The sequence below is a fragment of the Convolutriloba macropyga genome, chromosome 8 (assembly GCF_964194025.1).
Source record: "Convolutriloba macropyga chromosome 8, txConMacr16.3, whole genome shotgun sequence".
Classification (NCBI taxonomy): Eukaryota; Metazoa; Xenacoelomorpha; order Acoela; family Convolutidae; genus Convolutriloba; species Convolutriloba macropyga.
In genome coordinates, this window is record NC_134475.1 from 7,697,424 (window position 1) to 7,723,638 (window position 26,215).

Genomic DNA, 26,215 nt, shown 5'->3' on the forward strand with positions numbered 1-26,215 from the left:
TTTTCTTCCAAAAAACGTCAATTTTTGGACTCGGGGACAGTTTTTTTCCACAAACATTACAAAGTAGTTCTACAAACATTACAAATTTACATATCAATACAAAGTGAAAAAATATCAAATTTGGATGCTTATTATGTAACACACAAAACAACGAATCAATTTTTAATCAGAATATTTAGGATTTGTTTAGGAACAGTTTCCAATTTTGTTTCTGTGATTAGTTCTTAATTGGTTATTTCTTCATGCTGTTTGCAAATGAGGCCTGCAGTCGGCCTTGAGCACCTTGAGTTGTTATTTGTTGTTGTTGTGGACTTGATGACGTGGGGGTGTCTCTGTTGGCGAGGAGGAGTTGTGCGAACTCGTTGAATTCCACTTTTCCATCGTGGTTCACATCCGCCATTTCCATCATGAACTCTATCTCTTCATCTGGCATTTTCTCTCCAAACGATTTCATGATGGCTCTAAACAAACCCTACTTCTTATCTTTCCTCCCAAAATCCACGCAACCCTCCGGATCTATTCTTTTTAAGGGGATCCCCCCAGCTTTTTGGGCATATATATTTTACGAACCCAGACCCACGTGCGACTTTTATTTTTTTTACATAGTAACATGATATATAGCAACACATAGTTTGTAAGTGGGGGTCAGAAACACGGAGGGCGGTGGGGGGGGGGGCAGAATAGATCTCTATGCTATGGGGGTTCTGGGTTATGTTATCTTTCCAGTTATTGGTTATGTATCGCGTACTATTACATAGTATACCATTGTGGCACGCGCTCTTGAGACTCCAGATAATCCGCACTTACTACTATGTTGAGGGTCACCAACGGAAAAGATCTTCAACGTCTTATCATTTGGTGAAAAATGACGACAAAAAGAGGGGCTCATTATCACTTCTGTTTATGAACCCCAGTTTAGTGAGTGAACTAATGTAACCGGCACGTACGAGGCAGACACAATGATAATAACGGGATCCCCCCCGAACAGTGTTTTTTTGTGCCCCCAGCTACGAATTATTTATTGTTATATCGCACGCTACTATGTAAAATAATTACCACGTGTGTCTGGGGGCGTATAAGATATTTGCCCACTAAGGGCTGGTATCTTAAAATGACACGTATCTCTAACATTTTATCGGTATATAAAATGACCTGTATCTCTAACAGGGGTGGGGGGGGGGGGGGTGGTGAATATAGCGTACTTGGTATCATTAATGAAACAGATCCAAAAGTTAAATACCTTAAACAATAAAATTTTGCCGCATTTTTAAAAGAATCTTGTTCCCTTATCACCCTCTTTCTTATATTTTTACAGCTCAAACGGTTATATACATTACTAGCTACAGTTTTTTCTCAATTTTCTTACCCTGGAAATTTTGGTTCTGAAATAGTATAACAATCCCTCCGAGAAATACTACACTTTTTCCAAGAAAGAAAAGTTAACTTATTCTCGTGGGAAAGTTTTCTCAGGGTTCCTCCTATAGTTTTGCTCTATCATTTTTTGGATCTTTTCCGTTTGCCCCCCCCCCCACCCCCACAGCTTAGTGGACGCATATTATTTGCACCCCCAGACGCATAATGATTTACTATGTAATGACACGCGCTTTGTATCTGGGGGGGGGGCATAACGTACTGGGGGGGGGGGGGGGCATAACGTACTGGGGGGGGGGGGGGGGCACAAACGGAAAAGATCCCATTTTTTTCCATTTAAATCTCTTCCCATTCGTCATAAAACTAAACCGCTCACGTGCACATTTTAAAAAGCCGAAAGTCTGCAGTGCCAGAAGTTCAAATGCCAGCAGTTCCTATATACCTAGCCAGTAGTTCGACTTCCATATACTTTTTGTCATTCCAAAACGCGGACCTGTTGTGTCTTTAGCAAGGTTACGGGACTCTGCTGAAGTCACTTCAAAATTCTGACTTAAAAAATTGAACCGCTTCGCGGTTCTCGATAAACGCCAGAAGTTCTCAGTGACTTCAATTAGAGTCACGTTACCTATACTTACTTGAGATCGTATAAGTCAAGGTACTGCTTGTTCTGTCTGTCGATTGCTCTAAAGGCTGCCACTAGTGACTCTGGTGTGTCTGGAGGAATCCTGTTGCACAGGTTCACAAACTCATCGTATGATAGCTTACTGTCACCTACAGCAGAACAAATATTAGATACCCGAGTTGGAGTCCCAGTCAATCTCATCGATGGATCATAGATATTGCATAATTCACTAGATGGATCATAGCTATTTCATAAACCCATCGATGAATCGTAGTTTTTTTTCATGAAAATTAAGTTATAATTTTATCGACAGAAAAATTCGAATGAAATTCGAATGGAGCGGAAAATTTGTAACGTGCCTTTAGTTTTGAGTAGCCTAATTGCATTGATGAAAAAATGTTTAATAAAAGGCATATATTGCCTGTATGGGGCTATATAACTATTATGAATTAATGCTGATGCCGGATGCGTTGAATGACGAGCTCAGATTAATCAAGGTTAGCACAATGCAGACGTATAGAAAACTGACTCTTTTTTTAACAAAACATTTTAATAAGAAACTAAAGCCGTAGAGTTTTATCATCCACCTCTGATATTTTTGACACCACGTTAACTGTAGAATTTTGTATTTTTATCGTTAGAAGGCTTCTAGCTGGGGACTGACTAGCGCCCAAAACTCTATCAAATTTGAAAGGTTCTTCGAAGAAAAGTGAGTCCGTCTGACAATTAAGTATAGAGTTTTGTCCCCTGTGCTCTCTCAAAGCTGTATAAAAAAATAATTGCTGCGCACAATAATTAATTTCCTTTCCAATAATGAAAATAATAAGTTGTCGAAATGTAGTTACTAAAACAACCAAGTATATATCGGTTCTTTGCCTCGTTGAATTGAAGCTAAGAGTTATGCCCAGAATAAATAATTACGGAGTAGAGAATTAATGAACACAATCAAATATTCTCCTGTTATTCAAATTTAAAAACCATAAACAACTTACAACAGTTGGAAGAATCCCGATTCCACTAAATCAGAGTAATTTAAGCTAATCCCAAAGATCGATTAATCGCTCTTTTCAACACTTATTTTCTTCTAGGAAAGTTGAACTCACGCGTCAACTTCGTCTCTCAAACTATAACTAACTTAATTAACGAACTACTGCTTTTCAGATTCGCAAATCTCTCTCTGGTCGTTTTTCTTGTGCCTAAGGGTACTCAACCTTATCAGTTTTTTATCAGCAAAACGTAAGACCTAACGTGTAAGTGTTATGGTTGGCGTGGAAGGTCAGTCACAAGATGCCACTTATCTTATGTTGATGTTTGTTCGAGATGACCGGAGCTGCGTGTTTAACTCGGTTTGATAATTTCAGAATATGGTACAATCCATGTTTCATGCTGAGCAATATGTGTGCAATTTTTCCGCACGCTTGCTTTTTCCCTCCTAAGTAACGAATACGCATCCAATTTAAACTATGATACCTTTGTTTCCCATTTAGGCTGGAGTAATGTTCCGTTCTAAATAAAACTTTAACCATTTCCCTAGAGTCATCAAAAAAAAAGAAAAATAAAACTTAGCTCTTTCTGTCCCTTATTCCCTTGAGGAATGGTTTCAGTGCGAATACTTTGGGATTGAAAGGTATTTTATCCCAACTTTCCACTCTGAACGAGGCCTTGTTAAAATGTTTTGACTCTGGAAAAAAATGTCGTTTCTTTCAAAGGAGTATAAGAAACTAATCTTTCATCTTTTTTCTTTGTTTACTTTAAAAGTCAAAAGAACGGTTTCGGGTACAGGAAAAAGCCCGTTGGTTTTCTCAATGTGTAAGAAATTGTCCCGGGAGTGATCAGTTAAAATTTGATGGTGATCGGACTTAGGGAAGTAGGGTTTTCAGGACTTGCGGGGGGGGGGGGGGGGGTTGCAAAAATATGGACGCTTGGATTTGGAACAAAAGGGGCCCTGAAGCTGTACCAGAGAGTAGCAGATCAATATTTCATGCTCTGATAAATCAGTCAAGGTGTGCACGCCAATTCTTGTTTGCCAATGAACTTATGTAAATACCAATGAACTAGTAAATCACCAACTAACAAATTCATTAAACCTTAATTCCTACTAGCTTTCATTTACCTACTAACTTAGAGCGCCAATGGATTTCCAATTATATCAGTCTATTCTCAAATTTCATCGTCGTGGAACATTTCCAGAAGATGTCAATTTTAATCGACAGAAAAAGCACCATTTTAAACAATTATGTAGTCGCTACAACAAACCAAAACTAACTCTATTTAATAAAAAGACCGGACTCAAAGTATTGCATTCGAGGAATGCAAGTTTTATTATCCAAAAACTACATCGGGACCATGAGCATATTAAAGCAGTTAAACTTGAGCGGCTTGTTAAACAATCCTACGATGTCCAAGGAGCCCGGTTTATTGTTCGGGAAGTAGTACGCAACTGTGATTATTGCAATGAACAAATTATTCATCGACGTTTCACCGGTCCCTTAGTTCATGCTTCTCGCTCTACTCTGGATAGAATCTGTTACGAACTAGGACTAGTTATTAACGAAAGGCCGTTACTGGAAAGCAATTGTTTCAAGAACGCCCCTTCGTTAGATCCTACTTCTTTTATCCCTAAAACTGTGGACACTATTGATCCCGATTACAATTGCGTGTGCGCTGCACTTAGCACAATTTTGACCGGAAACCCTAATCAAGGCGGAAAAATTGAAGTAATAATTCGTTCTTTACGGAAAGAAGGCCCGGACCGCCACTTATTAAACTTGATGGGCGCTGCCCCTCTTATTAATGGCCCAGATGGCCTTAATTTCGTTACAACAACAGATTTGAGAATGCTAGCCCGAACCTTTAGAACTAATATTTACATGTTTTATGACACCGATGAGTTCGAGCAAGCCCACTGGGATTGCTACACTGGAAATAAAATGGGCCCAAATAAAGGAGGAATTTACTTAAAGGCCGGCATGAGCGGTGGAACAACGCATTGTTTTATTGTTACTCGTGTTAAGCAAAAGAAATGAGGGGTAAGTTGTTCAATTTGGATGACATAATTTATTAACCCGGACTAGCACACACATGACAGATATCTAAGTTAAATTAAAGTTCGCTTTTACACTGCATATGGACGCTCGATTTGCACTTTCTTCTTTATCTCCAATAGCGCTTGTTGCTCGGCTTTTTCGTCGTCGGACAAGTCGCTATCACATGCTCGTTGATGCTGTTGTTCGTGTTGCTGTTGTTGTTGACCGTTTGGTGGCTGTTGTTGCTTGCTTGATTGCTGTGATTGCTCGTCTGATTTCGCTGCGAGGGTCTTCTTTCCATTGTTAGACTTGCCGCTTTTTGTTCGCCTCTTTGCCTTCATTTTGGAGTTTCGAATATGCTCTGCCCGTGGCGTTTTGCCAGCCACTGGAGGTAGTTTTATCGGGGCCTTTCCATGTCGCGCTTTAACAATTTTGCCGTCCATACTGCGAGTAAGTTAAATTTTAAAGCCTGGCGAACAAGGGTAATATGGAGCAAGGCCAATAATAGCAATTAGATGTGTTCAGTTTTAATGAACAAAAAAAAGGAGATATAAGGGCACCAAATTGATTTCCTTTTCCTTTGATTGGAGTTTCAGCAGGCTAAGTTTTAAAGTGAATGACACCGAGGTTGTCCAACTTGAATAATCTTGGTCTTATTTGCCTTGCTCTAAATCGCGCCACAATTTTGTGTGCCTCTTATCAGGTGTTATTTGCCGTGCAAAACTCCACTTTTGGTATTGTTGGTCATTTGTGTGCTAATTCGGTCTTATCTTTGTTAGAACAAGGTATTTGAGTCCTAAGTGTTTGTTTCATTAGCCCTAATGTTAAGACGCATATTTGTATTTGAGACCTATCAAAATTAGGACCTATTTATTTTACCCGCAAAAGTTCTGGGTGTGAAAGATAAAGTTGCGACTAACAAAGGTGTCAATAAACTACGCAGGAACTAAATTCTACATTAACACTTCTGGGCATACGACATACGGGCATCATATGTAATGTCATAGGAATCATATCTTATTTCCAAGAAAATGATCCTTGCATGTAACCTGAGAAAAAGTTTATAATCTTTGAATGACTACTAGGAAATTGTATATGACCCTATTATGACTCCGCGGAAATCATAAAGCATAACATTTTGTGCCCAATTGTTACAAATATTCAGTTCAGTATTTTCGCCTAATCGCTAAAAAATTCCGTTCACCTAATCAAGTTTCCACCTAAGATCCCCCCTCTGGATATTGTTTTGTAAGAAAACTCAATACCATACCCAGTTGAATGACGCTTTAAGTTCTTTTACTTTTCAAAGCGTCAAAAATGTTCAAAAAACTTTATTATAATTTAAAAAATTGAATATTTGTTCCGACCCCACTTGTGGGGGAAGAAACTATATACCCAAATGGGTTTTATTTTGTTCAGTCAATTTTGGCCGATCGATGTATTCATCGTAGAGAAATGTGAGTGGTATTATTAAAAAGCTCGTCTGGCCTAAAATTTTAAATAAAAAAATAAAATATTTTTTTTGAATTTCGTATTTTTCGAGGAGTTATCGAGGATTGAAGTTTTGTGTGAACACGTGATATTTGGTATGATTTCGTTCACTTTTAGTGGAATTTTTCTTCAAATTATGATCCTTTCTTTTAAAATTTTTCATTCAAAATTACATTTCACGCCATAAAATGAATCAATTTCGTATTCCGAATACAGGAAAGGTGATAAAAAGACTAGTTGTGGTCTCACAGGGAAGTTTACTTAAAAAATCGAATTCAATTTGAGTTTTTTTCAAAACTTCAAAATTTTAAGGTCACCTAGAGACTGGTCACTTTTCATATCGATGTTTGGTTAATGATTAACCTGATGTACAGTAAATAGACGCCTAATGAACAAAAAACACGTTTTCAAGGCATCGCACATGTTTTTTATGCCTTCGACTCCGGGATTTTGTAATTTTAGTAAAATTTGATTTTCTTTTTGAGGTTTTACTGAATTTTTTGAGCCTTACGGCATGGAATCACTGACTAAAAGTGAAATGGGTTCTTTAATGAGCATTAGTGAAGCTATTCAGTTCTTTGATTGGACAGCTAATGGCTGTTAACACTTTATATATAATTTGTCGAATTTTTTTTTAAACATTAACCGATCATAAACTTATTTCTAAAAACTGTAAGTCAGCCTCAGTACTGACAGGATCCCAGTCCTTTCTGCTGCAAGCAAAATTAATCAATTTAGCGGTTTTATCTTCTAGATATTGGTTTTATGACTTGGATGCCACAAGATTTCAAAGACGATTTTAAAATTTTTGTATATTTTTGTAAATTTGAAACCTTTTGGAAGTTTATCACATTATCCTATTTTGGATAACTCCCGTGGGTTTTTGGAAGACGTTCAATGGATCATTGAGAAAATTTTCAGAGAAAATTTACGATTTAAATGGCTTCGACACTTTCTTCTCGCACTTTTCTACTGATTTTTTGGTTTTTTAATGTATTTGTTGTTTTGTTCATAGCCATAAGACTTGAACAAAAACCAATTTTAAACTTAGTTTCATGATTTGAAAATCGCAATAATGACCAGACCTCCTTCCTTTCTTTCTAGAGCAATTCAAATTATTTTGATTACCGTTTTTTTCTAACACCTGGTTATATGGCTTCGATGCCCCAAGATTTCAAAAAAAAAATTCATGCTGTTAAAAATTTAATGGATGATAGAAAAATCATTACCGAAAAGTTTTTTTTTACTGGCTTCCACACTTTTTTCGCTCAATTTTTTTTTGAATTAGCGGTTTTTGCCTATTGTTTTTGATCTTTAGGTAGGCCTAAAATGCTGACCGATCTCAAAAGCTTGTAATTGAGTATTCAAGGATTGATGTTACCCGGCGCAGTCATTTTATAGGGAATAGTCTCAAAGTTTTTAATATTATACATTACCAAAGATTTTTAAACTTTTCAGTTTTTTTTTGTTTTTTTTTTCGTCAACTTTTAGCTTATACTCATCATTGAGAGGTCTCTCATTGAGAGGTTTCAAAAATTTTAAATGTCCGGTGATATCATGTCGTAATTGATGTTTTGTTTGTGGACTATATGCGTTTGAATAAAAGTTTTAGTGGTGTACTTGCGTTTCTTTTTCTCTTCTTTTAGCACGTTCGCGTAATAACAGACACCAATGGTTTTCAAATCTGGCCCAAATGCACTTATTTAATCTTTCAGTGAAATTTTAGTTGCTTTAGTTTGAATGAAAATGGAAGGAAGAATATGTATAGTATTCAGATGTTAGATAATGATTTTAATGGCTTCAATAATTTGTGCTTCCGCAAATTATTTAATTTTTCGAGTTTTTCTGCTTCTGTAGTCCATTTCGATGGATTATTTTAACCAACGACTGCTCCTATTGGTTTCATAGTGAATGTTTAGTAATTTTATTAAGAATTCTTTAGTTAAAAGCTAATGATTTTTAAGTCCTTAGAAATTATTTGGTTTGATAAATGTTGATTGATTTTTCAATTTCGCCTTATTATTTCCTTTTGTCGACTTTGTTACCTAGTCTCATTAAGGAAAATTGCCATCTGCTGTATAGTTTGAACAAAGTAAATTTGTGCAGTTAAGGTTTTATACGATTGCATTTTGGCGTTGTTACTAGGTGCGTTCAAATTTAGATATTTAGTTTTTTCCCGTGAAATTTTTGTTTTTGCTTCTTTTGTTGTTTGTTTTTTTTTCTCGTAGTTTTTTCAACGAAAGATCTCCTCAGCGCTGTAATGAGGCATGGCATTATGTAATTCCATAAGTAGTAGGTTATTAAACGTTTTTTTAAACTCAATCATCTATTTTTATTATCTCTTCATTTGGTTGACAATTAAGTCAAAAGTGTAGATGAGCTCGGGTCGGAACATGATGTGCGAACGCATATTAACGAGCATCCTTGTTATTTGAATAGTTTTTCTCTCAAAGTTAATGAAAAAAGTGCAAAATCAAATAAAAACTTTGCCTTTAAACACTTATGAACAAATATCTCAATTCATATAATATCTTGATTTACTTCTCAAATTTTCGATTTCTGAACTTATCTTTATAAATAAATAAATAAACAAACATACCATTATGGTCATACAGGGCCATAATCTCGTCAATCTCTGTCTTTTTAGGGTTCAATCCCAGCTGCTGCATGGCTGCACGTAATTCCTTCAGATTCAGAACTCCGTCTCCATTCCGGTCGTAACTCTTGAAAACTTCGTAATAGAATCCGTTCTCATAACTCACTTGTCTCTGCATCTGACTCGCCTTCTTGTTGTTATTGTTCCGCATGTCTTGTTGTTGCTGATTCGTTATTTCTCTATAAAAAATTGAATATATTTCTCAAAAAATTAGCAAGCCAAACAGGTCTCTGGCACGTCCTGAACTTTTATTCTGAAGAAAGATCCTTTCGAAAGCTCAAAAATTGGCTTATAATACTTTCTTTTATTGTTTTGTACTGCGCTCCAAGAATGTCGTAGTCATTTTAGTATCTCTAAACAAAAAATATAAACAATAATGGGATCAAAAGTCTTCTAAACAAGAGATATTTAATTTGCTCTGTACAAGGAGGTTTAGCAATGTGAAGTCGCATCTAATGTTCCAACCCCGTTCATCCATATTCTTGGCCTAAATATATACAAAATCAAATCTGAAGTTGAAATCAGTTTGCATCGTTAATTTTTCCCTCACTAATGAACTGAATACCACATTTCACTTTTAGTTGAAAAAAGGGGTCTGTACACAGCTTAGTGGTCGGATAACTTAGAGCCCCAAATAGTGATATATCGTAATGGGGGCTATAAATTATTGCATGGCGCGACTATAATGGGAGAGACCCAAACAATTTTTCGTGTTTTTCTACTACTTATTAGTTATTCCAATCAGTGATGGAATCATATTTCATTCACATTTTTTTCTTTCTCTAATGTTTAACACAAATACAAACTCAATCATAATGAACAAACGTCAAAATATATCACATTTTGAGACAAATTTCATTTAACAATGAAACCAGGGTGGAATTCAGCAACTTCACATTGGGGTATCTGGTAAGTTACCGTAATGTATTATGTTGATTTTATACGTGCGCAAGACTACTAGCCTGTGAGATCACTGGTGTAAAAATTATTTCCGAAATTTGATTATAAGATTGAGTAATAATGCGTCAAAAATTGAATTTTTTATTCGCAAAAGCTGGGGGTACTAAATTACATTTGCGTTCAGAAAAGTATTCAACAAAAAAACTTGCAATTTCACTTCTTGACGCGTGATTGACTCTCTTTGAAATTTAGTGGCACCAGAGTTGAAAACACGCGAGCAAATGAAAAAAGCGTAACCGCAGTTCAAAATCAGTATAATTTTCACTGTATTCAGCAAATTACATTTGCAGTCAAAATTTCTTAACGGCAGTTACTGAAAAGTGAAAAAGGCGACAGCAAAAAGGTATATCAAAAAATAAAAGAAAGGTTGAAAGAAAACTGACTGACTGTTCCGCATTTTTTTTTGTCGTTTTAACTAACTTCAGATAAAAGTGGAAACTACTATACAAAAAACATTTCAGTAGAGAGTGTTAGTGTAAAATTGAGAGAGAATATAACAAAAACGTACAAGTACGGACAAAAAAAACCTTTTTTTTTTAAAAAAAACATTGTCGAATTTTGAAAAACCCGCTTAATACTAAAGATAAAAGATTGATTTCAGCTATTGTGCTAAAAGACAATTATGAGCTGACAACAATGAGACTGTTACATAAATGTAAACAAAAAAATGGCATAATAAAAAAGTAAATACTAAAGAAATGGGGACATCAAAATCAACACCCTCAAAAACCCAATAGCAACCTTATTAATGAGACTTAGCAAAGAGCACAAGTTGAAAAACAGTCAAAACTAGAAAAAGGCAAAACGAAAAAATACATAGTCAACGCACAAAGAATTATAAGTTATGAACAGGAAACATTATATAATTTTGTAGCTTTACAAACCCCAATTATTGTATTAATTACAAAGGTGCTTTGATAAGATAACAAAACGCAACAAACAAAGACAAACTCAGGAATTCAGCAAAACTCTAAAAACCAACGTGTTAAAGTCAAAAAGCTGTTTGACTAAAAACGGTAAAAAAACAATTTTTAAAACCTTTTATGGGACTTTTAAAATTAAGTTAAATGACAACACAAAAAATGAAACAAATTTTAAAAATCTTAGAAATAATCTCCTAAAATATATCGAGTTGAAGCTATAAAAAAATAGCTCTCCGTTGATCGCTTCAAGCATTAGCATTTATTCAAGGAGAGAAAACGTGTATTAACCTTACAAACCTTCAAAAAAGCTGACAAAACAACGATTGGCTTTCTACCTCAAAATTACCGATTGGCCCAAATTCTGTAAGAACTAGCTGAGTTTATAAATCCTGTGCCTAAAATGTTGGAGCGGAACCAAAAGTACAATTACTGCTTTGTGAGACAAAAACTGATTTTTTTCGGCGTTTTGGTCGTTATACCTAACTTTGGTTCGGAAGATTGTTGCGTGAGTCTCGCAAACTGTAACACTATTTATATTTGTCTATGTGACTCAGATTTTTATCCCAAATCGAGAACTTAATAATTGGCGAGTCGATTGATTGCGTTAGCATTTATTCTGATCTTCGAAATGTAGAAAAAAGTAAGAACTGTTCGCGGTCTCTTCAATGGCTTAATTTCAACTTAAACTGACAGTAAATAAATTAATCGACATTTGCCCTATACCGTGATGTAATGATAAGTATCAAATTCTTGCAAGAAAAAATCACTATTCAATGCAATATTAGTGACAGAAAAACCAACAAAGCATGTAAAAATAACAAAACATAAAACATTTATAACATACGCCTGTAAACTAATACAACAAAATGAGATCCTATATTGATGGAAAAGTATTTGGAAGAAAAGCTGGCAAAGAAAGAAACTCACCTCTTTGATTTTGCTGGCATTTTTTGAAGAAACTTTGATCATAAGTTAATGTCTTTTTGTTCGTCAATTCAACAATTTGATGATTTTTATGATTTGCAAATCAAACAATACTGCTTCATGTAACCATTGATGAATGCAAAAATGGTTCAATGTTTGTATTTATGACAATACGCACAAAAAATATCACACGTAAATTTGAAACGCAAAAATGCGCCGATTTGATCGCTGATTTGGTTGGTATTCATTCATAATACAGCACGCTAAGACGCAAAAAATACTGAATTGTAAAAAGCTCTAAATCATTCATAAGTTACTGTCACTTATTCATGGCTTATCGAGAGCTGTCATTTTAACGAAATAAATATAAACCGTTTTCAATACAGTTGCCTGAAAAATATAAGAAAGAAATAATTTTTCATTATCAGAAAAATCATTTCCGCAAAAAAACTAATAAAATTCAAGCACTCTGATGTTTCAACACCTCAAATTTTGACCGCATTTCAGTACTTTCTCCTCACAAATCAGAGCATTTTTTTAGCATACTTCCCACAAATATTTCCGTATCCAATTTGAGTCTTTTGATGGCTTTTTACTGTAAAAACATTTGGGCTTAGTCAGAGGGGCAAAAGATGTAGAAGAAACGAATGTTCTAGATGCCGGGGTTTGAGATTGAACTCGGGTTCTGATAACAATAATGTGTTGAAAAGGGGTAAAATAGCTTAAAAAAGCAAAAAAAATGTCGGAAACAGTTCAGCTCGAAGATCTTACAGTCTAATTCTCTCAGATTCATTGAAATACGTTCAAATCGTTGAAAATATACACTGAATTTTTAACTCATTTTTTATTTCCTAAATCTTTTCTCTCTAAAAATCAGCTTATTTTTTTCTCTTTTGTTAAAGAAAATTTCTCAGACGGTTTTGAAAAATGGTTAATCCTTAGAGTGAAAATCCATATAATCATAATCAGATTGAAGTTATAAAGAGACGCAAGCACTCTCACATTCACAGAAACATATACGCACGCAAAACACACACAGGAAGACACACATCCACGCACGCCATTATAAATTATTATTCAACAACAGAAACGAAGCAGTTCAAATCGAATATCTGAAAAATGAGAACTTTAAACAATTGTTTTGCCAGGACGAAAAACTGCAACTATCACAAGCGTGCGCCCCTAAGAACTAAAGTGGATCATTTTGTCCACATTACCTTTTATTTCAAAAAAAATACGTTAACACCTGAATAAAGGACCTTGCAATATAAAGAGCAAATTGACACTTGATCATTCTTTCGGCAACACATTCCGCGAAATAGCAAATTAAGATTTTGTAAGATCAGGCCACAAAAGAATTGTTGAGCAATAAATTCAATAGCCTAAAAACAAATCAAATAAATTTAGGGATTTTTAATTGCATTCTTTGGTTTTCTTACAGTCCACACGTATTTAGACCAGTTCTCAATTGAGAATATTAGTAATATCTTTGATTTCGTACATTAAGGCAGACCCAGGGTGGGCTCCTTTTACAGCCCTAAGGTATATAGAGCTAGAGCTACTTATTTCTGCACACCAAGTAGGCTTACCTATATCTCTCAGACTAACCGACTCTGTAAAACACTGAAGATAAACTTCTATTAATACGGTGGTAATACAATACAGCACCGGAGTCAAGTGTATACACATGGTGTATCTAAACTAACAGTCTGACTAGAGTTAGTGGAGTTAGCACTATATAAAAGAGAATAGTGTCTTCTCAGTCTCTGATTGGTTGGAGGAGCACATCCAGTATTTCTACAACATTTAAAGCTATATTTTTGTTTATAACCGACAAATGATGTTATAGGTGCCACATAATTAACTGGCACCTGATAACCGGCACTCTATTAAGAAAGCATTTCCTAAGAAAGAGTACGTTCCTGAATAAAATATTTTTCCTTTTTAATTTCAAGTAGAAAATTGAGACCACAATAAGAATGGTATAAAGTCTACCCTTTTGATTTAGAGTCACAGTTAGGAGGATTTCTGAAAAATTTGACAATCTAAACTTCCCGCTAACTACTGTGAGAAAGAAACATAATTTAGGGATTCTTTTTTAAAAAAGAACTTCTTTTCAAAAGCATTAATAAGTGAAAAATCTCAAGAAGTAGAAATTAGTCTTAAGGGTTTTATCAGAAAAAAATCCTAAAATTGTATTTTATCTTTAAATTGATTATTTTGTTTAAGCAGAGGTGAGGCTCGAGCAATGGATGTGGAAGATGACTGCAGTTTCGGTTGCAAACATCTAGAAGGAAAATAATCAGTCTCTTCTATCGCCCCGCACAATTCTGCCATTTATTCTCCGGCAACCGCTGCCAAAGAACTCAGAGGAACGTTGAGACTTCATCGGTTACCATTCTTTGGGGAATAAAATAGAGATTAACAAAAAAAATGTCACAAAAACAACCAGACAAACCTTTTCCTCTTTCTCCTTTCCCTCCTCTTCTTTTCATTGGGAAATTCTTTCGAATCTAATTTCTTGAGTCATTTAGGTGTTTGTTTTTTTTTAAAAAAATAAATGACAGCGAAAAAGTTTTTTATAACAGTTATCAAATGTATTAAACACTCAAGCTATATTTCAAAAAGGAATTGGGTGATCAATCATTTGACCCAGATTCAACATTTGTCGACAAAAAACGAGACCTACTTTTGTTTTGCAAGGGAAGCTGACGAATTTTGTTTTCAAACAATCATTCAAGCGTTTACTTAAAATTTGTTGTCAAATCTGATAGTGCGCTGATTTTTTTATTATCTATCATTATTTCAAAGGAGATAGAGGCAAAAACAATTTTACAGAATTCGTTCGGTGCAAAAACTTCTCAGCAACTTTGAAAATTTTGCATAAAATGCGTGCAAATCAACTTTCGAATTTGAATATTTCAAGGGACAAATTGATTACAAGTGTTTAATTTTCTTAAATACCGTCTAAACGAAGTACATTAGTTAAATCAATAGATCATGTTATGAAAAACTGAATATAATTTAAAAACAATTAGCACTTACAAGGCAAACGTATCACTTGGACTTCTTACTCAAACATGAATACTGAAAAATTTTGAATTACAGTTTTGCGGATCACCTCCGCTCAAACGATTAAGCAATTTCATTTTTTTTCAAATTTTTGAATTAAAGTCAGCCTAAAGTTTATTACAACCAATTTCATCTAAATTTCCCGATGTGTTTGTTTTCAGTTTCACATACTTTTGTCAGTTTTCTGTCAGGTTGAAGTTTTCAGCATACCTAATACATATGATGGTAAACAAAATAAATGTCTGCCAGTCTCAAATTTTGTTCAACGACAAAATGTTGCGAATGCAACCTCAAGATAGCAAAATAAAGAAGTTAATGATGATTTACCGCAAAAATTACTTTATGCGTATAGTTACCAAAAAAATGGAAAACAAAATTTTCAAATTTGACTTTCAATTCTTGAAATATGTTTTTGTCACATATTAATGGTAAATACCCGACAATCAATACGATCAACCCTCTGATGTTACAATTACAGACGTCAACGATTATTTGGTCATGATAACAGCAGATGATGGTCTCCTGTATCGGACCTAAAGTTTTTAGTGGTTTCAGACGTCACCCCAACAATAGGATATAGTTTTTTAAACTAATTTCAGAAGCCAACAGCAGGAGTCCGCCCGAGGTGTCAGACAATACTTCTGATTTCCTGTTCCTAGGTTAGATCCAACCAAAAACTTCCATTCATTTCGACAGAAAAACTTCAAAAGTAGAAAATTGTTACCCAAAAAAATTCTTACTATAGCACCTTGATGGATAAATATTGAATAATTTTATCAATGTCAAAACAGGCAAAGCATTTCACTAACTTTGAAAAAATCTGCAAAAAAACCGAAAACTCAGAGAAATAGTCTTGAAAAAGAAAACCGAAAAACCGATTCTGATTTTCTGACCGCCTATCCTATCAAATTACCAGCAAAACTTTTTAAACTAGCTTTTTGAGTTAGTTTCTAGTAGCAATACCAATATATCAATCGTGGATCACAAAAGCGAGAAATATCTCAAAAAATTTTTTTGAATTCAGATAATTCAAAAAACACATTTGAAAATTTTAACTACCTATTCAGATGAATTACCGAATAGACAATACAACTAATCTTTTGAATTAGTGAATTACTGAATTAGATTTGAAATAGCCGGAAAGCAGTTTCAGTAGACAATTTTTATTGGAATCATGAAAACAAGAATTGTAAGGAAAACTTTTTTGAAACCAGAAAGTTCGAAAAACCCATTCTCATTTTCTGACTAAATGATCAATTGAATTACCCAATGAACTTTTGAGCTACTCTTTAGAAATAACTTTGAATGAGCTGGAAAGTGATTTATGTTGATATGTCATATTGGAATCATAAAAACAAAAATCAAATTCAAAAAATACATTCTGACTTCTGCCCTGCATATTCAAGTGAATTACCTAAAAAACCATCTAACTACTCTTAAATAGCGAGAAGGCTATATTCAGTCGATATATCCTATTCGGATAAAAAAGAAGCATGCTGATTTAACTAATGGCAACGTCTATGCACAATAAAAATTCGTCTTCCCAAGCATTTTTATCATTTAAAATGATAACAATCCACAAACTCAAAAATATCGCCAAACAACTCAGAATTCAAAATACAATTAAAGCCATAAACATTCTGAGGCACGGGGAAAACTTCAGCAATAACATTAAATAAAATTTGTGTAGGTGTGCAAACTTGAACGGAACGTCTACGAGCCCAAAAATCAACAATCGACCAGTTATCCAGTACACTAAAAGATTGGTTTGAGCAGTTACAGTTAATACCAGTATTTATTATTAAAGAAGATAATGTTTTCGACACGTATGCTATCATTGACCCTGGCAGTCAATTTACGTTTTTGTAGGATGCTGTTTGAAATTATCTGGAGAACCACCCTTTTGTCGTAAAAACAAAACATGAAGGGGCCTTTGCAGGAACACACTCAAAAAATTGTCTTCCAAATCTTCAAAAAAGTTAAAGTATTTGCATGCCAAGTTCATCGCAAAATTCCAGAATAACAATTAGACAATTTGATACAAGAGCTTGGTAAAAAAAACGATGGTAACACAAAAGAGGATATTAATGTCAGCAAAGATGAAGAATGAGCACTTCAAAAGTTTGAGAACACTATCAAACACAAAGAAAGGTATGGAATAGGCATTCCACGGAAAGTATCTACTGGTTTTCAAAATAACAGTTTTTCTGCACTCAATCAGCCAAAGAGTTTAGACAAACAACTTAACCATGATCCAAAACTGAGTGATATGTACTAACAGACTAGCGTAGCAGATTTTGAGAAAATTACGTTGAGCCGTTATAAATGACAGAACCAGCTCACGAAATAAATCGTTATCTGGCGCAAAACCCTGTCAAAATACGAACTGAACAAACAGTGTTCGTCGTGCAGCTTTCAAATTTAGAGGAGTATCTGTGAGATCTAATATTTTGACAGGCCTAGAGCTATTAAACAGTCTTATTGGAATATTGACCAGATTCCGTGAAAATTAATTGATGTTCTAGCAGACAACGAAGGAATGTTCTGAAAAGTGGGTCTCAGAAACAAAGATCAATCTGCATCGCATTTCCTCTGGACAATTGACAATGATGTGCAATAGTTTCAACTCCCGCGGTTAGTTTTTGGAGCATTTGGTTCGCCATCCTGCTTAATATTTGTTTTTAATAGATGGGCGGAAGACAACGCCGGGACATCCAAAAGCACACAACGTAGAAAAGGCCTATTTTCATATGGATAACTACACACAGACTTTTAAGACCTTCGATTCTTCCAAAGCTACGGTTTGCATGTGAAGATCTGTCTCAAGGCCGGCAGTTTACGTCTTACAAATTTTTCTCAAATTAGCAAAAGTCCTGAAAATTTTGCTCTAGAAGACGTCGGCGGGCCCGAAAGTGAAACAAGTGACCTCGGGCGAATATTGAACCTGGAAAAAGATACTTATTTCGTGAACCCCTATAAAAGAATTCATTAAGGAGGCTGAATTTTGCAAACAACGGAAAACTTTGATGCTGGTGGCATCAATCTTTGACCCAATTGGGTTGCTTGGCCCGCTGACAAAAAAATTTAATTTTTTTTCCAGCAACTTCTGATTTTAGGTAGAAAATGGGATGAGCACCTCCCACTAGAACTTCTACATCCCCTGCAGAAGCTTCCTAATAGCTGACACTCTATGCCCGACTTGAAACTGCACTACAAATGACATGAAAGAATCTACCGGAAAACGAGAACCAAGTTTTTTTTGATGCTTCGATTGTTGCAGCGTCCGCCGTTGTCTAACTTATAAAAAAGAACAAGACCAGCAATCAAACATAAGCACCCTTCGTTATTGGGAAGGGTATAAAAATAACTAAAATATAAAATTGTGCTGGTTAAACAAGACCTCTAAGATTAAACTAGTAATCATTTTTACTCTAATGATAGTCAAGTCGTCCTCGACAGGATTAGTTCTTCAAAAATGATTTTTTTTCTCTCAACAAATGACGTTTTGTGTAGATATACAAAACAAATGCCGGTTTCTGCGGCAACGTAAAGGTCAGCGTCGTGAGCTAACACACCGATAGTCTACACTACTCATTTTTGGACGTGGTCAAAATTTTTGCTAACACTGGCTACTGTTTTTAATCTATTCTATAGACTGAAATAACAGATTGGCATTCAAATTCAGCACGCAGTTGAAGATAATGAGCTATGAAAATCTTACGTCATACGAATGTCTCAAGCCAGCAGCTTCCTGTCAGCCATAGAACTGCTAAAACATGGGCGTAAATTGCACTCGAAAAGCAAATACAGCTCACTAAACCAAACGCATGACAAAAAAGGATAATACGCACCTATTGAAGGATAGCGTTTTCTCCTTTTGAACTCGAATAGGACAAGATGCCCATATTACTCCACGCCAAAGACCAAACTTGCTGTTTTTATCTTACTCGTTCTCATCAAGAGTATGTACATCAACAGAAGCAACAACAGCTTTTGTTCAACTACGTAATTTGTCTCCGCAAAAAAATCAAAGCATTAGATACAATTGTTTTCTGTGCCGTCATTTTGGAAGCTCAAAAATTGAGACTTCATGGCATCGTTTTCTGATTGCATTGTTCTGACTGAAAATACAAATAATTTCCTTTAGCCAACGCCGCCCTAGACTTTTTTGGCCTCTTATATAATGAAGTGGAAAAATTAAGCTCAAGAAACACTACGCCCTCATATTCAGCTGTCTGGTAACGCGAGATGTTCATTTGGAAACGTGCCCGGATCTGAATACAGACACCTAGTTGAGCATCTACCGCCTCACTTCGCACAATTTCCAACCCGTCAATTTGAACAGTGGCAACGGCAAGACCTTTGTTGGTACCAATGAAGAACTCAAAAGTGTCTGATAGATCTTGATAAAGACGAAATTCACAAAGAACGTGCAGGACAGAGAACTAAATGGCTCTTCAACGCATCTTTTGGCCATCATATTGGCTGTGCGGTAGAGCGAGTGAATGAAAGTGTCAAGTTGACACTCCATATCAATTTAGGTTGAAAATTTCACCTTTGACGTGTTCCACGCCATCATGGTCGAAGCAGAAGATATGATGAACTGCAGACCACTTACAAATGAGTCAGACGCCCTGGAAAAGGATGAACCGTTGACTCCGAACTAATTACTGCTCCAGTTTCCTTACAAATCGCTTTCATCTGTTGTCTTCCCGTCAGCAAAGTCAGCCACCATGAAGTCTTGGGAGAATGTAAATATTCCTCAAACAGATCTGGATCAGACTCGTCCTGGAATACATGTTGACTTTGTTAAAAAGGACCAAAATGGACCGAAAACAATGGGAATTTACGCAATGTCAAGGATCAGGTATGGGTTCTTAAAGGTTTCTCCCACGTGGTATTTGGCCTCCTGGGAAGAGTGGAAGTAGTGTTCCCGGAAGGAGATGGAAACAACAGAGCAGTTAAAGTGAAACAGCTTACGGCACGTTTGTCTGCCCTGTCTCCCGTCTCGCTCGTGTTTTTGCTGACTTGCTACTTTTTGCCAAGACCTTTTTCTCGCTCTGGTTTAGGCAAAAGTGGTTGCGTATTTTTTTGAATATATTTTGGGTTTATGGATTCTACCTGGAATTGGAAACACTGTTTATCTGGCGAGTTTGTTCTTATTTTACCCTCTTGTTTGTTCTGCTACCGTGGATCATGATCCGGATGCTCAAATAAGCAAAAAAAGATGGTTTACCGCAAAAAACTTGACTTTTTTGCGGTAGTTACCAAAACATGGGTAACTATTTGCAGTAGTTACCAAAACACGGGTTTGCGGTCCCACGACTCTAGCTTATAGTTGCCAAAACATGGGAATTGAAATCTTGAAATTTTGTTTTTTCAATGCTACAAAGATGTTTTCGATACACAAAATATCAGCAGTTACTCGCGTTTGTTTGTGGCCTCTTAATCTTATTTTACAACAACGACCAAATAAAATGATCATGACAAGTTCTCGACAATTCTTAAGGGGAAAGTTCTCGACACTCATCCCTAATTGATGTTAACCCAACGCTCCTAGATGGCATTGCTTTAATATAATGGAGTATTTTGCACATCGACGAATTTGAGTTTGGTCAAATTGAGTTTGGTCAAAATAAGTTTGGTCCAAACAATCGGTCGATTCAAGATCGGTGTGTACAACACCGTTTTGATGAGTTTACTCAAAGTGATTAGCCATTAAATCGTCTCTTGATCTCTTGCAACCATGTACTCTAAAGTGAACTTAGCAGATTTCAAGTTTTGTATACATGTTGCTGCTTGTTAAAAGTCATTAAATCAATAAAATTGTGCAATATTTTGATGTTTTTTTTGCAAATAATTATTTTGAACTCTCTTAGCGTTGTATTCTTAATTATATGTATTTTTTTAGTTGACAATTTAACCCCTTTCAAAACATTTGTCCTTTTTCTATTGAAAGCATTTGTTGGGACACAAAATCAATGGGCTCAATCTAAACTCGTTGTCGTTGTGGCGGTTCTAAAAACTGACAAGAATACAAAATTAATTAAAGCAACGGACAATAAGCTAAACGATAGCGGTAATTTTCTCAGAGAGGTCGTTGAAGTCTAATTTTTCAGATGGAGCAGTCAAATTGAGAAAAAACAATGAAACGCCACTATTCCTCTGCGCATCAATGTACTGAGCACATCCGATTTTTTAATCTAGAGCCTAGCAAACAGTTATTTGATTTTAACACAAAAGACGCAAATAAGAGAATTAGAAGCACAGTTAGCAAAATGCCGGACTTTGACAAAATGCTGATACCCTCATGTACAAAAGCCTTTGAGAACAAAAACAAAAAAAAACGTGCTATGCAAATAACTGACTTTCTTATATTAAATTGTATCAACTTGCAAATCAAAATGTGAACAACATAATTTATCAATTAATACCATCTGGTATAACGAACCATACGGAAATCTTGTTTGCAGGACCTCTAAGAAGCTTCATATATAGAGATCGTGAAATTTCTCATACCGCGTTGTTTAAAAAAATATTCCTATCACACACACACGCACACACACACACACACACACGTACACACACACACGCCCGCACGCACACACACACATACACACACACACACACACGTACACACACACACGCCCGCACGCACACACACACATACACACACACGCACACACACACACACTGAGCTGCTGATATGTTAATGGGAGTAATTGCCATTTGAAGTTCCTGGCGCGCAATCAAACGTTGGCATTAAAAATTGACGTCGATGCATACAGAATAACGTATTTGCATAACAATTCAAAGAACTAGATGACCAACAATGTATAGTCTTTCATAGCTATTACCGCAAAACATAAACATAGCTGGCAGATTGTCAAAAATTAGACGCTATGGCTTTGTAGATCTGCACTCTCAAAAAGATTTTATAAATCAGACCACATAAGAAATTTTATCTTTTTACTAAAAGCTGATACGTTATTTTTTGATTAAGAATCTCTAAACTATTGATGTTTTTGTTAGCTGCTCCTAAACAACCTTCAATTAGAGTGACACACAATCAATTAACCTTAGTTTCTTGCATTAAAGAAAGTCATTTTGAGAGCGAGGAGCGGGCTTTAATGACCGGACTTTATAGCTTCATCCCCTTCCTTTTGATGTTGCTCTTTTGACTTTAACTGTGTTCACTACATTGCTTAATTCAATGCGTGAAAGAATCTAAAATCCATTAAGTTGAAACAGTGATTGAGGTAAGTCAGATGTCAAGCGTAAAAATCGTGACTTATGTAAAACGAAAAACGGGATCAAAAAGTACATCAAAAACATAGCTGATTGCCAGAAAATAACCGCAATAGCTTTGTAGATCTGCAGTCTCAAAAAATAGTAAGAGAAACAAACCAACATTTTTTTCATTAAATGCTCAGATGTTGATTAAGAACATGTCAAACTTGCTGCTTCTAATAGTTGGTCTCAAATAACCTTCAATTAGAGTGGCATACAATCAATCGCCTCATTTCTTTGAATTGAAGTAAAAAGTCAATTTTAGAGTCACGGTTTCATTTTTGAGAGTGAAATAAGTTACGTGTGACCAAAACTTAATCTCGCAAATGAACAGCAAACTCTTTCCACTGAAAATGAAAAGTGACTCACCCACGCAATTCACTTCAAATTGCATGAACGAATAAAAAAGCAGATATGAAGTGAATGTGACGTCATATGGTCGTAACAGAAATCGAAAAAAAAACATAACAGGACAAGTCCTGAATAACAATCCAAGGAATTGACTCAACCATTGATCTTACGATAAAAATTTTGAAAAAAAATCAATCTAAGAGTGTCAGCAAAGCCCCTCACCACATATGCTCAAAAATGAAAAAAAACCCAAAAACACTTAGACAATTTCTTTTTCCAAGATTTACTGCTTTAAGAATCCCTAAAACAACAAAATATTGATGAAATTGACTCTGTGCGTCCGTAGAAAGAGAACATAATACAGAAACCTTGTGGGAACCATTGACAGACAAAGCAAAAGAGACAGAAAATGGTCAGAAAAATCAAACTTCTAAAATCAGTGGCGAAAACTAAGAGAATCTCATAACTACAACCAAAAAAACCTTAACCAGAGCATACCATAAAACTTTAAAAGAGATAATTTTTTTTCAGGAGTAAAATTATGCCACATTAGAGGGTCAGTATGAATTCATTGTTGTTCTTGGCACTGTGAAAAGACCTCAACGGAAATAATTAAGACAAAAAAATCAACTATTATTATCCGCAAAGTAGGTGTCACAATCTTACAAGCGATTGCTGTGAACTCAAGCACCTAATCAGAGATACTTTTTGCTCATTAGCAACCAATGAGAATTGCTCTTATTGAGATAACAAATACAAAAAACTCAAAAAGTCAGTAAAAATTCAGTGAAAAGTGTAAAGGTCTACGAAACAACAAATAAAAAGTGAAACTATTTTATCGTTCACATTAGGCATCCGTAGCAACCGATGAGACTTGTCACTCAAGAGATTAAGATTAAAGATAACAAATTAAGCAAGAAAAACTCGCAAAACCTCAAAAATTCTAAAGTAATTCTTAAAAGAATGAAAATCAAAGTCATAGTAAGAAATAGCTTTTAATTGAAAGTATCAAATCGATTAAAATAATTAACATTTGCAAACTATGAGACCTGAACCTAATGAAATGAAACGACAAGACAAAAAGTGCAACAAATCCTCTAAAAATGAATTAAAAATCCAAAAATTGTATGTTCAAAACAAGTAGTATCAAAGTCTTGAAAAGCACTAGCCATAACCTCAAACACCTAAATAAGTTGATTTGATTTAAGCTTTAACAACCATTAATACTGTCACTATTGATACTAGGTGATAAGACAACAGAGATAGTATGAAAAAAGGGGCAAACAACAAATTTTCATCAACATTTTATGACAATAAATAGTATCGAAGTTTAAAAAGAGCATTAGCTGCTAGTCAAAGAGTTCAATCAATTTCCTAAATGACCCATTGCAAAAATTATCTATTGCATAAAAAGCAATCAAGAAAAAAACATTGAAAGCAGCACTCAAAACGCCGCATGTTAAAAAAATCGCTTTCAAAAAACCTAAATTTTGCTTAAATACAAACTTCTCGCGCAACTTTAAAGGTACTTTGGAAAAACGTAGACTTCAAACTTACTCGCTTTTTTGCTCCCCTTACTACTCCATCGTGAAATCCACCTCTAATTTGACTTCTCGCGGACCTGAAGTCGAAAAAGTTGTCAACAGAATTTAACAAAAAAGACATACTTTTGATTGTAAAAACCAAGAGAAGGCCAATAATAGCCTCAGGTATCTCTTCCCGGCTAAAAATGTCATCCTTTAAAAAGCTAGATCTAAAGGTCAAAGTGGAGTTCATGGCAAATTAGTTCTAATGATTTCCCTAAATCAAATAGCTACAGGTTAAAGACCATTTAATCAACAACAAAAATCTCTGAGAACTACGAGACAGATTAACAAAACAACCCAAATATTCGAGTAAAGCAAAACCTTATTATGTAGGTTTGAAAAACCGCCACACAACTGATCATTAGAATGCTTATATCCATTTAACCTACATACATCATATCAACAGACAAAGAATGAACATGAGAACAGCGGACAAAACGCAAAATTCAATTTAAAACATACCCGGCAGATTGCCGGAAAATAGCCGCCGTTGATTCCAATAAGTATGATTGGGATTGAACGAATAGAATATATTGAAAAAAAAAGATTTTTGTACAAAAATATTTTTTAAGTCCGATTTATTTTGATGGCATTTCGTAGTTGAACATACTTCTGTTTCATAGAGAGAGGCTACAGGGGCTACTATCAACACCAATAAGCATTAGAGGTGGTAACTCAGACTTATAGGAACGACGTTCAAATAGCGGGCATCTAAAATTGGGCTTTATGGGTTTATCCCGTTTCTATTTCTGACTTCAAGTTTTTAATACCGACTCTGTTCATTTTAAATTGCTTTGCTTAGCAACGGATGTTCAAATTCACTTTTAGTAGAATGAGAGAAGAGAGAAACTAGCCTAGAGAAGTCAAAAAGATTTCACGCAAAATGTCGAAAAAGCGGCAAAATGGTAAAGCGAAAAAAAGTTTGACGAAGTAAAAAAAATACGAGCGCAATAATAGCCGGCTGAGAAGATGAGGGCGGCTATTAAAAACTTAAAAACTTTCAAACAAAAATGCTATGCACAATCTGAAAAGGCCAAGCACTCTTCACCGAAATTTCCTAGGATCCAAGAAGCACATTGAATGTCAGTAAAGTAAAACTCCACAATTCATTAACTTTTTTGGGTGATCACTGATGGTGTTTCAGTCATAAATTAAAATCTATAGCTATCCATTGAGACTCAAACAGATCTAATTTGTTATTTCGAGTTTCAGTGAATCCGGAGCGAAATTAAGGACTAGGAAGACTCTGAAACAACTACTCGGCGAATTTTGCCCCCCCCCCGGGATTTACCAGTTATCCTGTTGCTTAAAAGTCACGATACCTGTCAGACGAACAATCGCTAAATGACCCATAGGACTTAATTGCTAGCAACTTAATAAAATTAAAATTCGTAGGTCAGACGAAAAATCGAAGAGAAACCTACCAACAGAGCTTCAACAAACTTTTGAGATATTAAACAGCCAGCATTTCGGCCCAATGTCTACAAAAGTTTGTGATGTCAGCTCAGCTAAGGCTTAGTCTGTTCCTCTCCTCTACGATTACGTCACCATCTTTTAGACTTTAAATTGTTTGTCGGACCGACTTTCTGGAATACTAACCTGACAAATATTCCATGGGGATCAAATGAGACGACCTTCTTACTCCCTTGAATGGCCATTTCGTCTCTGTTAGCAGCTATGTTCTCTTTTTGTGGCTTTGAAACATGCTCGGCTGTCCCTTTCCACACGTTAATATCTTCCGCCATGTTTAATGCACTCTCAGGCTAACAGCTGTTCCATTAATATTTTATTAAGGAAGAGAAAGCGCTGCAAACTACAGTGTTGTAAGCTTGTTTTGAATTCCAGCTTCCTTCCAGTTTAGCAAATTTTTCCAATTGAGACTGTAAAAAGAAGCTGTCTGATGTTCTAGTCTTTCCACGTACAATCTTATTTGGACTAGGGGA

General features: G+C 35.3%; 1 protein-coding gene across 2 annotated transcripts; it reads right to left on the reverse strand.

Annotated features, from left to right (window-relative positions):
• LOC142344427 (neo-calmodulin-like) lies at positions 1 to 26,169 on the reverse strand. 2 transcript variants are annotated; one of them, XM_075396064.1, is made up of 4 exons: positions 25,872 to 26,169; positions 9,110 to 9,345; positions 2,007 to 2,142; positions 1 to 461 (listed from the first exon to the last, which is right to left on the reverse strand). In XM_075396064.1, the coding sequence occupies exons 1-4, from the start codon at positions 26,015 to 26,017 to the stop codon at positions 233 to 235; spliced, it is 747 nt and encodes a 248-aa protein (XP_075252179.1). In that variant the 5' UTR covers positions 26,018 to 26,169; the 3' UTR covers positions 1 to 232. The 2 variants fall into 2 exon arrangements, with proteins under 2 accessions (XP_075252179.1, XP_075252180.1); XM_075396065.1 differs by lacking the exon at positions 25,872 to 26,169 and adding an exon at positions 11,977 to 12,171.
• Between the last annotated feature and the right edge of the window lie 46 nt (positions 26,170 to 26,215).

Excerpts from the sequence above, each read along its gene's own strand:
- LOC142344427 (XM_075396064.1), bottom strand. The coding sequence starts at position 26,017 with ATGGCGGAAGATATTAACGTGTGGAAAGGGACAGCCGAGCATGTTTCA. Across the intron at positions 9,346-25,871 it reads CCCCATGGAATATTTGTCAG|AGAAATAACGAATCAGCAAC; the intron begins GTTAGTATTCCA and ends AATTTTTTATAG. Across the intron at positions 462-2,006 it reads CTTGACTTATACGATCTCAA|AGCCATCATGAAATCGTTTG; the intron begins GTAAGTATAGGT and ends GGGTTTGTTTAG.